Below are 14,144 nucleotides of genomic sequence, written 5' to 3' on the forward strand. Positions count from 1 at the left end.
GCAGTTAGAAGGTGCTTGCTCCCACACTGCCTTGGGACCTGGTCATTTTGAAAGCGTGAAAGCCTTCAACTCTGGTATAACCTTTCATATGCATTACCTTGGCCTACCCAAGACCTTAGATCGGGGAATAAATCATCGACTGATCGAAGATCCTCGAGATGCTCACAGCCTAACACCTGCACTTTGCTTTCCTATAAAATGAAACTCCTCCTGCTCAATGCATCTGCCACTTAGTTGGCTTGTTCATTGATGTGTCAGCACAAACGTAAAACTCTGGAGGTATTCCACCCATTTCGCATGTTTATGGTTCAGCGTACACTATTGCATGACATATTGCAAAGTGGAATTGTCTGAAAACAGAACAAATTCATTTCCCATTAAGTAATGTCTCCAATGTTTAATCGTTTGTACCACCGCATAAAACTCCTTGTCATAGGACGTATATTTCTGTCTACTCTCATTCAACTTCTCACTAAAATAGGCCACTGGTTTGTCCTCTTGGCTGAGTACTGCTCCAATCGCTGTCCCACTGGAATCGTAACGAACTTGAAAAAGTTTGTTGAAATCTGGTAACCTCAAAATAGGTCTTTCGGTGATCTTCTTTTTCAGCAGTTGAAAACTCTTTTCAGCGAACTCCATCCAATGAAAAGGTTGATTTTTTTCTTCAAAAGTGTCCACTATTGGTGCACAAATCCCACTGAAATCTTTTATAGATTCCTAATAAAAACTCGCCAACCCATGAAAACTCCATACTTCAAACAAACTCTTGGGTATGTCCAGCTAACTATCACTGCAACCTTTTACGGATCCATCTTTAATTCATTTTTTGAAATCACAAACCCCAAATAAATTAACTCCTTAAAAAACGTACACTTTTTCAAATTCAACAGCAACTTATTTTGCTGCAATTTTCCAAGACACACGTGATGTGTCGAAAATGTTCTTCCCTTGTCTTACTAAAAATAAGGATATCATCTAAATACACAATCATGAACTTTCTAATATATTCCTTCAATATCTCGTTCATCAAGCACATGAATGCACTGGGTGTGTTGCTCAATCCAAATGGCATGACCAACCATTCATACCAGCGTTCATTGGTCTTGAAAGTGGTCTTCCACTCATCTCCTTCTCGTATCCAAATCTGATGATATCCGCTTTTTAAATCAATCTTCGAAAAATACATTGCTCAACTCAAACAGTCCATCATATCATCCATCCGTGGTAAGGGAAACATGTACCTGATGGTAATCTTGTTTATTGCTCAAGAATCAGTACACATATGCCACTCTCCTCCTTTCTTGGGTGCTAACACTATTGGAACCGCAAAAGGACTTAAACTCTCTCGAATCAACCCTTTGTCCAACAACTCCTGTACATGCTTCCTGATCTCCTCATTGTCCTTTGGACTCATTTGGTAAGCACATTTGTTTGGTAAACTAGCTCCTGGAATGAAATCAATATGGTGACTGATACTCCTTCTCGGTGGTAATTTATCCAGTAAATCATCCACTACAATGTCGCTAAACTCCTGTAGCATATCTTGTATCTTCTCAAGAAAATCAGTGATCTCAGCGTGGATTAACACTGCTCTTGGCCTTCGCACAATTGCAAATTTTATTTCATCATCACCAATTTACGGTAGGAACTCTTTTCCTCTTAACAATAACACTTTTGTTCCACTGTTTTCTGTTGTATCCTCCTCTTTCATGGGTACCAATGTATGCTTGATCCCATCTTTCACAAACTTATAACAGTTTGTCTTCCCATTGTGGACTACTTTCCTATCATAATGCCATGGTCTACCCAGCAGTATATGGCACACATGCATCGACATAATATCACAAGTTACCTTATCCTTATGCCTACCAATATGAAACTCCACTTTGCACTGCTCATCAACCAGCAGTTGATGTCCTTTTCATAACCAAGACACCTAGTGTGGGGTTGGGTGCTTCAATCTTTTTAAACCTAGTTTCTCTACCATTACAGTGGCTACTAGGTTGTCAGTGCTTCTGCGATCAATAATCAATTTACAGCGTTTCCCATGTGATTTACACACAGTTCAGAACCATGCTTTCCGATGTGTCTAGTCAGCGAATTATTTAGCTGGTTTCAATAATACCTTGTTCAACACCAAGGCCTCTCCTGTCTCAGGTATGTTCTCCACTTCTTAAGGTGGTGCCTCAGCTTTCTTTGGTTGAGCAACATATGCTCCTCTTTGTCGTGCTTGATCACTTTCAGGATATTCAAAAGACCGGTGTCCCCACTTGTAACACTTGTAACACTGATAGACATTTCCTCTGCCTCTGCCATTACCTCTTCCTCGCTCGTAATGCCTTCCTCCTCTAGTGTTACCTTCTTTATCAGTTGGTCCTGCAGCGTTTAAACTGTTGCCTTCTTCATTGTTGTTGGAATTTTTTCCTCTGCGAAAACATTGTCCTCTTCCTCGACCAGATCCACGTCCTCTTCTGGCATTCTGCTTCCTGGTGATCTTCTCTTATGATTTTAAAGCACTTTGATAGGCTTCCTCTATGGACTTGGAGGAGAGAATACTAATCTCATCCAATATCTCTATGTAATCCGTTCACAAACCTCGATGTCTTCTCTACAGTATCTTTGACATAACCCACTCACAGAATCACTCTGTAGAATTCTTTTGTATATTCCTTCATAGTCATTGCCCTTTGTTTCAAGTTCTGTGCCTATCTATATAAAGCAATCTAATAGTCGTTGGGTAAAAACTTACTTTTCATCTTGGCAATCATCATGTTCCATTTTTTAATTGGTGGCTTATTTGACCTTCTCCTTTCTGCGTGCACACTGTCCCAACACAGCGCTGCATGTTCCTTCAGTGTGGTGGCTGCAAACCTGACCTTCTTATCCTCATTGATTTCTTCACATTCGAAGTATTTATCCAACTCGCTAATCCAGTCCAATAATACTTCCGTAGATAAACTGCCATCATAGTTCGAAAGCTCTGGCTTCGATTCGTTGCTTGCTAACAAAACAAACCTCAATAATTTTATCTCTGGACCTTCCTCATTAGATCCATCTGTCGTGTCTCTGCAACTTCCTCTTCATTGTTGTCACTCCCCCATCTGGGTCCCTACACCTCCCTTCTTCTAGTGTTGCCAATCTGGCACTTAAGATCCTGATTTATTCATGCAATCAGTCATCTGCTACCCCAATAACTCTACCTCGACCTCTTCTTCCTACTTCTATATTTTTTCTTCCTTAAGGAAAGAACTTGCTCTGATACCAAAATTTGGTGACAATCCCCGAGACGCCGAAGTGGCAAGCCTACGTGGTGGTTGGCCCGCAATCAAGTTTTTCCATGCTCATAATTGCTTCGGGTTTTAGGGAAGGTTTTAATGTGCAATTAATTATCCTCCATCCCGAGGTGGCCTCGGTCTGTGTGACGTGGCTCTATGGCGCGATCTGTTGTGGTTGAGTTGGTTATGTTTCTACCGGTTTTGGTTATGATCCCCTTCGTTCTTACCCGGTTCGTTCTACAAGGAAAGGATGGCGCTCTGCCTCCTGCTGTCTTCTGGGTCCTTCTTCGGCGTTGGTCCTCTATGGTTTGTTAACTCTGTGATGGTGTTTCGTTGGACTTGGTGGTTTCTTCTTGCATGGTTTTTTGAGGAGGTTTTGGGCTCTGTGGTCGCCTTGGGTATGCCTTGTCTTCTCTGTATTTGTTCACGGATTTTTTATTTTACCAAATTGACGGCACTATTCTTAATTGTTTCAGTGGTTGCATTATTTTACCAGGGCCTATGCCCGACTCACCCGACGATGGCTTAATGGCTTCTACTCGAGGTAATTCCTCCGCTCCGGTGTCTATTCTCCCTTTCATTTTAATTTCACTGACATCTTTGCTCCTTGTGAGCAAACGGTGGTCTTGTGGCTCTGTGGCTGTGGTTTATGCTCCGTTGGGTCTCAGTATTTGCTGGCCCTCTCGCCGTTGGTTGCTCTTTGTTGTGTCTCAGCTTTCCTTGGCTCTGTTGTCGTTGGCTATGCTCTGTTGGTCTCAGTTTTGTGGCTCGGCTATGGAGCCTGGCTGACTCTTCAAAGATCTACTGTGGGCATTCATTCTGCCCTCTCTATGTTCTTTATCATGGGTTTATGGTTATTTTTCCTCACTAATTCTCTATTTGTTTGTGCAGGGACTTGGCGCTCGCCAGGGTGGTTATAAGGGTTTGTTCTTTGGGAAAAATGTTGGGGTATTCGTCCTTCTGGTCCGGCTTTACGCAAACTGGTTAGGGTCCTTCCTGTTTATGCTATGCGGTCATATATATTTTGTTGGTAGCAGTTAGGCTATGCATCTGTTTATTCTCAGTCTTAGTTGGTCTATCGATAAGTGGCCTCCTATGCACCGTGTCCTCTGCTGTAACTTTTGTTTATGAATTTTGGAAAAAGCTTATGTATCCCATCTCTGGCTGGTGCTACTGCTTCAGTCTCTGCTCAGTGTGGTTTTTTCTGGGTTGTGTGGAACCCTCCTTGCCCTGGATGGTTTCTTCTGCTGTGTTTAGCTCCTTCAATGTGATGCGCAATTTGATTAATAGTCATTCAATTATGTCATTAATTCCTATGCACAGTACATAATTCTTATCATTTATGGAAAACAATAATGGATACCTGTAAGCTTCAATTTACTTTTTAAAAATATATTTCAGAGCTACGTTCTCTGGTCTCTTTTCTTCTAAATGGCAGCAACTCCACCTTTGTCTTTGGGTCACCTATTTAAGTTGCTGGTAGCCTCATTCTATTGAGGAACTACCTACAATTACAATGTAGTTACATTCCAGTTTCTGGCAGTTTGTTTCCTAACTTATTTAAAACTAATTTCTAATCTAACTATTGTTCAAATTAAAGGAAAACATTCATTGTGACGGCTTTCTTTTAAGCATAAAATAAAATTAAACTAAATGTGAATTTAATTTTAATAGCTTGTCCAACTATTGCCTCCCTAATTGGATGCAATTTCAATGCGATTTGGATTGTTCATATGGATTGATTGACATTTTTTCTTCTTCAACTATCCCAGTGACCAAGAATTTTTCGTCATTATTAGATTTGATTTCGGGTGGCAAAAGCTTACTATTGTTGGTTAAAGTCGGCACCTCAAAATGTTAGGTTCCATTAGGTCAAAGGTATGATAACCATTTAATCATTTCAAGCATCAAGACATATTTAGCGTTTTTATCCATTGATCATTTTCCTTCGTGAAATTGTCATCATATTTTTGGCTCTATAATAACCCTCCATGCTTTAATGTTGATTTTTACTATTTCAGCCTAACTATGTAATGTGAATGGAAAAAGAGGCATTAAGTACATTGAGACATTTATGCGAATAAATAAATTTTGTTAAAAAAAATGGAAATACTTGGGGAGTAACACACTTAGAATTGAGATAATTCTTCCATTGGAAATTTTTGGATAATATTTTAGATAAGATTTAATGGAGGGAGGGAAATCCATTAAATCGTTGGGGAAAAATGCGAAGCTTGGATGATCTTAAATCACTGCGAAACTTGGACAATCTTAAATCACTGTGGGAGAGACAAGTGTGTTTTTAAGAAAAACCTAGGCTAGTGGTTATGGAGAACAACAACGGGATTCCACTAACGAAAACATATGGTATCAAAGAAAGCTATCAAATACCTAAGAGAGACATCAACATAGGTTTTTGATGTCTTTGCAAGGATTCTCAACTCGGGGGGGGGAACTAGTGGTACAATTCAAGGTTAGGTGGTGAGAGACATCAACATAGGTTTTTGATGTCTTGGCAAGGATTCTCAACTGGGGGGAGGGGAACTAGTGGTACAATTCAAGGTTAGGTGGTGAGTGAATTACCTAAATTTAGGCTAGTACATGTGACTAATTTTGTAATATATGTAAGTAATGTGATTATTTGTTTTCTAATGTTTTTTACCTCTACATGTTAGTAAATATCTCGTTGTTAAGTTAATTATCATATGTGCATGTAGATAATGAGATGTATTGGATGTATAACTCTATGTGTATTAATTATATAGATTATCCAATATGTAGAATATTGAATTTTATCCTTTAATTATGTTATTTAATATTCGTTTTGCTACGACAAACGCATGGGCCCTGTGATATTATAAAGGTGCATGTGATTCATAATAGAAAGAAATGTGAAAAGAATCTTGTATTGATGAGCATATCTTTAAAATTTTAAAATAAGTAATGTGCAGAAGGGTATATAGTAAAATGATTGCATTTCTGATATCTCTAAGTAAATGATGAGATCTCTATTCTAGAAGTGAGTATTATCTTCCTTAGTGTAAGTACCTTTTTTTTTCTATTTCATTAAAGTGTATGTAAACTTCTAAGAAATAGGTACCTAGGGTACAAACCTCAAGTGATAATATGAATAGTTAAAAATCATAAAACTCAGAGGTACAAATACCAAGGATAATAAAATATGAGGTGAAAATCAGTTGGAATTTACTGGGTTCAATAGTAAACATGGTAAGAGGATTACGGAGAGGAAAATTAATAAACAAAAAAAATCGCAACTACACCATGGCAGAGATTTACATGGGTGAATTATTGCAGAGGTAGTGCTGATTTATATTCTATTACGAATTCAATACCTATGTGGTAGAGGGAAAGAAGTCCTGCTACCAAAATCTAAAATTACTAGCAATAGACATGTAGTTCATTAACATAGTCACAACAAAATATTTCATTAAAAAACATTTAGAAGTAAACTATTACAGTTACAGTTAACTTTGTTAAGAGAAGGGTTTATAGATTGTTAGGTCGACGAATTGGATCTAATCGGGTTAAGTTAAAAAATGGGTAATTACCCTAAATTTCCTATTTTCCATTCATAAATATCATCACATGCAATAGGAAAATTAAGTTGGATTCAAGTAACAGGAATTAAGTAATTCAGTAGAGTGGAGCAGATTTAGTATGTTATATAGGCAGAATACTAGGTGATCTGTAAGCTTAATATCACAATAATACAACCACAAGCTATCCAAATTATTCTGGGTTTTATAAAAGTAAAGGCATAGAATTTGAAAGAGACAAGACCCAATTTATAGCAACGAACCTGATCTTCCTATCTAAAGGAAAAAAATGAACTCCAGACCATACTGGCCATTACACTAAAATCTTATGAGAAAACAATATGGCATAACAATGTCTAGTAAAAAAAAATAATAATAATAGTTACCGATGATACACAGTTTTGTACCATTGCGCCTTACAGGGCATCCATACCATAGCTAGAAGAAAATTGTTGAAACATAGGATAGAACCTCATTATACACAATCATAAATAAAACAAGTTTACACCTTATGGGATTCAACCAAGTACCCTGAGGTATACATAAAAGCATCAACAACACTAGTTGATGAGTATGGAACGAAGGCCACTATTATCTTTCCAAACCAATATCTACTCCCATGGGAGAGCATCGCACAAAACGACCAAGGAATCCGAGAAAGAACCAACTTGGTAAAGAGAGAATGCCAATGAATAATCATGAACGCAAGGCAGAAGCCGAGGAGGCTGAAATTTCACCTGCAAATTAAACCATGTAAACAATACAATTAAAAGAGATAAAAAAATTAAAAATAAAAATAAAAAATCTACTGAAAAAAAGAAAGAAGAGGAGAAAATCCAAATGAGAAGAGAACAAGAGATTACCTTTAAGAAAAGCCAAGGGCAGAATGAACTATTCCAAGACAACGAGTCATTCGATGTGACAAATTCAGACAATGTCGAGGAGACTAAGTAAAAAACAACAAAAACCAGTGTATTAGCAACCCGTCAACAAATATTTTGTGTATAGGTAGTAAAGAGATAGTAATAAAATTGAAGAAAAACTTGCCACAGTGAGTGGAATTAACTAGTAGTTCAGAGACCTGGAAGATTTCGTCATGTGCGTGGTAAGGGAGACCTGGGGTGCTTAAGAAAATTCCATCTCCCTTCGTCCACCAAAATTCGTAAGCACACCTCCACAAGAGTACGAGCCTCTTTGAAATTCTCACCAAATTATGATTGACACTCGAATTAGAACTCAGCAGCCAAACATTCATATAAAGCATACTCGTAATGGTAAAGCCCCAGTGTCACTGGCATAAGTTGATTTGCCAGAAAATTTTGGGGGATTTTCCTTTGAAACGCACATAAAGGAAACTGAATGCCTCTATCGAAACCCTGGTTGGTAAACCAACAAAAAAGCAGTATATTAGCTAATCATATCGTCTGGTAAAGTAGAAATTAGAAATTAAAAGAGCAGTTAATATATGGAAAAAAGACAATGCATAGAAACACTGGACGAGGCTACATGATCTAGAATGAGGGTTTCCACCTGATAGATGGGGAAAGGGTGTTTTTCCATGAAGACAAAGAGGTTTCACCTGCTAAACACCATCAGAATGCAACTGAGTCGCTGTTGCAGGGATCGCAACCCTCTCTGGCACAACATCTGTTCCAAATTTCAAAACGACATAATGAAACCACCATGGGAAAAGGACTGGGGTTAGGGTTGGAGAGGTATCTTCTCGACCTTCAATCACCCTATGGCCTTAATCCACCGTTGATTCGAGGAAATGTGGCAAGTGCACAGGAGTAGCACATGGGCGGAGATTATGTGGCTGCAATGGATTGGGGCACCGCTCCAAACTCATGTGCTTCCCATAACCTCACCATAACAATACTTACGGATTGTAATAAAAGTGTCGTGGAAATAAACCCCTGTAGGTTATGGATTCACGATCACCATAGAAAAGTAATATTATTGTAACGTAAATGAACGAGATGCCCAAGGATGGTATAGTCTACTTATGTAAAGGGTTAACAACCAAATTAAAAACTATATATATACTATCATTTGCACCAAATGTTGCAAAGGAAACGCCGTAAGGCATAAATTGAGGAACAATTCGGACATGGGAATGGGAAAATGTACATAAGATGCAGATATGTAGCATAAATGAGATTCTAAAGATGTATAAATTGAAGTTTATTTAGGGTGCTTAAGTCTATATTTTTTTTTAATTATTGAATTAATATTGCATATAAATCTCATAAAATTCAACCAGCTTATAATTGAGGGCTCTGAGCTCTAAGTTTGTCTTTGGGTCATTAACATGGTAATGCACTGTCTCAACCACTAAACCACATAACAACAAACAAAAGACTACAAAATGTTACGATCATTACTATAGTAAACCCAATGACTCTACACACAATAATTTATTCTTTACTTGAAGAGAATATTGCTTAACCATATCCACAAAAAGATTGCAAGGTGGAAAGCATTATGCAGAACAGAATCTCTGTTATTATAACTTGTAAGTTGTAGCATTGTTCCAACCAATAAAACTATCTTCACATTTTGAAAGATCAAATGGAAATAGGTTTTGAAGAATTCAATAAAAAACGTCCAAGATCATTGGATCACATGATTAATGGTACCCTGTCCTATGAATCTAATATTTTTATGCACTTACAATTAAGGGAGAAAACAAGGTCCAAACAATGTATACCACAGGGACCAATAAATAGTATATTTGCTAATACTTGCTAGGATCAGAAAAAACAACATTACTTCTCCTTAAATCCTTCACAATCAAATTATACAATTGTTGTACAACACAAGGCCCATGCTGTTGTCAATAGTTCTGATTGAGAATGCGACCAGATTCCTTCAATCTCATACAGTGATTAATGCACCAATTATACAATTGTTGTACAACACAAGACTCATGTTGTTGTCAATCAAGCAATAGTTCTGATCGAGAATGCGCCAGATTCCTTCAATCTCATATAGTGATTAATGCACCAAACACAGATGTACTAGTTGCAATGACTTTTATATCATTTTGCTGATGTTGTCATGTCAAAATCAATGTGATACAATTAAGTCACCTTTAAGGAACCTCATTGCAATTTCTATACAAGGATGTCTGTCTTATCATTACTCATTCTAATTTCACATCTTTTATTGTCAGACTTCACGAATTAGCCTCCAAATGCTTGCTTCATCCACAGACCAGTGAATTACCTTTTATAAATATTTTGTTTGAGCATTGGAACTCAATAACATTAACAAAATTATAAAAAGTTTATCTCCAATCAATTTCTCTTCTTTTCTTTTTCTTTTTCTGATTTCCACTTATTATTGTTATATAAATATCTAAACTCATTTTATAATACTTTAAAAATAGAAATTTTCAGATATTATAATCCCTAAATCCTTTCTTCCCATTCTTAATGACTTTTGCAATTGGAAATAGGGCTTTGCAATTAGGTTCCCTCTGAATTAAACTCTGCAACTGACCCACCACGGTTAGTGTTGGAGTCCTTGGAGGGGTTTTATTCTCTTGAACAAAAGTCAAGTGACAAGAAAGAGTTTGGGCTCCCGGCTCTACGTCGGGCCTGTACATTATTACTGGAATCTCTTGTACCTGTTTTGGTAGATCCTATTTTGGGTGTTGAACATCCAGTTCTGCCCTTAAATATAAAGGAGCAAGCCAAAAGTATTGCACATGAATGGAAGTCGAAGATAAACCTTGAAGGAGATGTTTCCAATGGCAATTCGTTGGAGGCCCAGGCCTTCTTGCAACTTCTAGCTACTTTTGGAATTGCGTCAGAGTTTGATAAAGATGACTTATGCAAGCTTGTTCTTGCATTTGCACGGTGCAGGTAGACACCTGAACTCTGTCGTTCCCTTGGACTTGAATAAAAAATGCCAGGTTGGTTGGCTGGTGTTCTGTAATGTTAGCCTCAGTGGCTAGGCTGGCAAAATTTCCATCCATTTTGGTAGATAGGTTTTTTGTTGTTTTTCTGGCATTCATGGCTAGCTTGGTTTTTTTGAGGGACTGGTGGATTTTATCAGTATACTTGGTTGTGGCTGATTGAGTTGAAGATAAATTTTGGTAATCCTGGCTGTAGTAAACCTTCCCAACGTTTTTTGTTTAGTCCAGTGAACAGGTTTCTAAGTTGACGGGGTTGGTAGTCTTTTCTTTAGATCTCAACATTTCATATGCAAGGCAGATACTGAGTGGCCTCTACTAGGTAGACATCTTTTTATGAGGTAGAAAGTTGTATGTAAGTTATTTTGTTGATATTAATAAAGGCACCTGAAGATGATCAGCTATGGTAAAGTGTCATAAGGCCTTTCATGCGTGGGGAACTGTTTACTTACGAAAATGGTCTCAAGCTGGCATAGCTGTTATCTTTATTGACAAATCCGTTGAAGTTGTCTGTATTGTTTTTTCTTTCACAGTAAACTGTCTTTTGGTATTTCAAATGTTTGTGACATATTCAGATTAACTGAAAATTTTGTGACAATTTCATGCAGATGTTGTAGAAACCCTGGTCAATAGTGGAAAACAAATTGAGGCAGTCAACTTTGCTCATGCATTTGGGCTGACAGAGAAGTTTGCACCTATTCCTTTGTTGAAAACAAATTCAGGCAGTCAACTTTGCTCATGCATTTGGGCTGACAGAGAAGTTTGCACCTGTTCCTTTGTTGAAGGAATATCTGAAAGATGCTAAGAAAGCTTCTCAGGCAAGTTTAAAAAGCGGGAATAACTCTATTGTTGCACAAGTACGATTGTATTACTGTTATACAAAATGTCTTGTTATGTGATGATCATTTTGGCTTAGTATTGTTGGTTATATCGGAAGTTCCTTTTTTGACCGATATTTTTATTTGCTGCTACAGAATGAAGTAAATACAAAAGAGCTTTCTGCTTACAGAGCTGTTATAAAGTGCATTGAGGAGCACAAACTTGAATCGCAGTTCTCACTAGATCCTCTTCAAAAGCGTGTAGCTCAGCTAGAGAAAGCTAAGGCTGACAGAAAAAGGTCTGCAGGTGTTGTTAAGTCTCAACCTAAGCGTCCTCGTGCTAATGGAGGAAATGATGGTGTATATATGCCTCCGTTAAGTGCAGATGAAAGAACTCCGACTCTTTATGCTTCTTCCAATGGTGCAGACAGAAGCTTTTATAGGTCTTTGGATAGAGTACAATATTCTGGTGCAGCTCCAGGTGTTACATCCTACAACCTACAGGGCCAAAATGCATATGACAGATCAAACCAAGGATTATATGGAGCAGGCTATGGTGTTGGAAATAGGACTCTAGTCTCGCTCTCAAGGCCATATATGTATCCATCAGATAACATGGGGCCTTCGTTGTTGGGTTCCGATTCTTACAATTCCTCTACTAATTACAGCAACCATCACTTTGGCAGTAGACTGCCTGCCCCTCCTCCAGCTTATCAGTCTTCTTTTATACATTAGGTAGGTACGGTGCTTATCTTACCGTGGTCAAGCAAGTTCTGATCTTATCAAGCCCCATAAAACCTTTTCTATTGGATGTGGCTGGTAGTAAGCACTTAGCTTTGAAGAGGTTTTTTGACTTTGTTTCTGTAAATCTAAAAGATTGGCAAAGTTCATTTGGCAGCTTTTCACAATTGTCAGTGGTGTTTTCTTCTATTAAGGAATCTTCTATTAAGGAATTTTATTTTTGTATGGTATTGAGTGCTTCATCACTTTCCCAGGTTACTATATATTGTAGTGTTTACAGTTCAAAGATGATTCTATGCATAATTTTGGTATTTTTTTATTTGTTTGACAAATCAGAGAGGATCAATCTGTCTCTTTGTGGAAGATTAAAATTTGGTGAATAATATATCATTTGTGATCTTGTTCGGAGCTCATAACACAAGACTTTCAATTGCATTGTATGCCGAGGGCTGGTCTTGTGCTGAATATGATTTAATTGTCCACTTGCACGTTACCTCATTGGTACCTGTTTACTCTACGCCTATGAAGCGAATCAGATTTTATTTTGATTAGTCCAATTGTAAGGCTATTTTTGAAACTGGACCCTGCCCCTCTTAAGCTAGACCCTACCCCTCTTAAGTTGTTGCATGATTTAAATCCCCCTTTTTGAGCAGAAATGATTTGTAGTGCTAGTGGTATAGTTGTTATACCCTGCATTAATATTTTTGTGTTCTCTGTAATGAGGACAACGCACATTGGAGTTATATGTCCCATCTAGAACTAGCAATTGTCTCAAAAGGTACAAAGAGAGGCCGATAGGATTATTAAATTAGAATTGTTGAATTTCTCTAGAAGAGATGTTGGTTCAAGCCTACAAGGAGCAAAGAGATTTGATGTTTGGAGTTCTATGCTTTTTAGACACCATATTTCTTTAAATACAAATTAATTTTAGAAAAAGTTCAACCGCAATGCAGTTCTGCCATGCAGACATACACTTAAATCGCTATTGGGCTTATGATATTGACAAATTCAAAGTAAACTGGTATACAAGAGAATGTACCAAGCTAAACCACAAGTTACACATCTTCAAACCCAAAAAAGTACATAACAATGGTTTGGCATATCAATAGCGATATCATAATTGCTTTTCCTTCCACATACATACAATTGCTCCAAAGGCAAGGACAAGAAAATTTTTCAGCTCTAGTGAGCACCAGTGGGTCACCAAAACGAGTGACCACTAATGGCTTTCACATTTATACAAGGAATTGGCAAGGGACTTTACATGGACTCCACTCAACTTCAGACGCAGCTTCAGCCAATATGGAGAGTGATTGAAATTGAACATAGCTAAGTAGTGGCATTGGCTCACAGTAATACACTAAGTATAAAATATTTAAGCTTTTACAGAAGCAAGGAGTAAGAAACATTATGAAGCTCAGAGAAGTAGATTTAAATCAATCAAAGCTTGTTGAACGGCTATAATGTCCATAGAAATAATCTTCCAATGTTCTACTCTCATGTACAAGATTTACACTTTGATCTGGACAACTGTTTGATACCAAATCATCATCAACTCCAAGCATTGCAAGTGATAGATGAGTTTGGATGTCACAACTCCCACAGTTTTCTCCAGACTCATCCTCAATCAATTCATCTAATTCCATGGACATTGTCAATTACCTCTTGGTCCAATAAGGTAGGTCATCTCCTCCTCGTAGTAATTTCAAAGTCTACAATAATAAGTTACAGACAAACAATGAGGAAGAATAAGTTCACGTTCTTACATTAACATTTATCCATTGTTTGAAATTTCACAAAGTCAGTTTAATGCAAAGGTAAGCCACTTTATTTG

The 14,144-nt window shown here is 37.6% G+C and overlaps 1 protein-coding gene across 1 annotated transcript; it reads left to right on the top strand.

The window, feature by feature from the left end:
* The first annotated feature begins 11,634 nt into the window (after window positions 1-11,634).
* LOC149241853 (FRIGIDA-like protein 4b) lies at window positions 11,635-12,304 on the top strand. Its single transcript, XM_089370680.1, has 2 exons — window positions 11,635-11,646; window positions 11,726-12,304. The coding sequence occupies exons 1-2, from the start codon at window positions 11,635-11,637 to the stop codon at window positions 12,302-12,304; spliced, it is 591 nt and encodes a 196-aa protein (XP_089226806.1).
* The last annotated feature ends 1,840 nt before the right edge of the window (window positions 12,305-14,144 follow it).

Source organism: Pinus tabuliformis, chromosome 8 (assembly GCF_031772625.1).
Source record: "Pinus tabuliformis cultivar Carrire ecotype Pingquan chromosome 8, CPIR1, whole genome shotgun sequence".
Classification (NCBI taxonomy): domain Eukaryota; kingdom Viridiplantae; phylum Streptophyta; class Pinopsida; order Pinales; family Pinaceae; genus Pinus; species Pinus tabuliformis.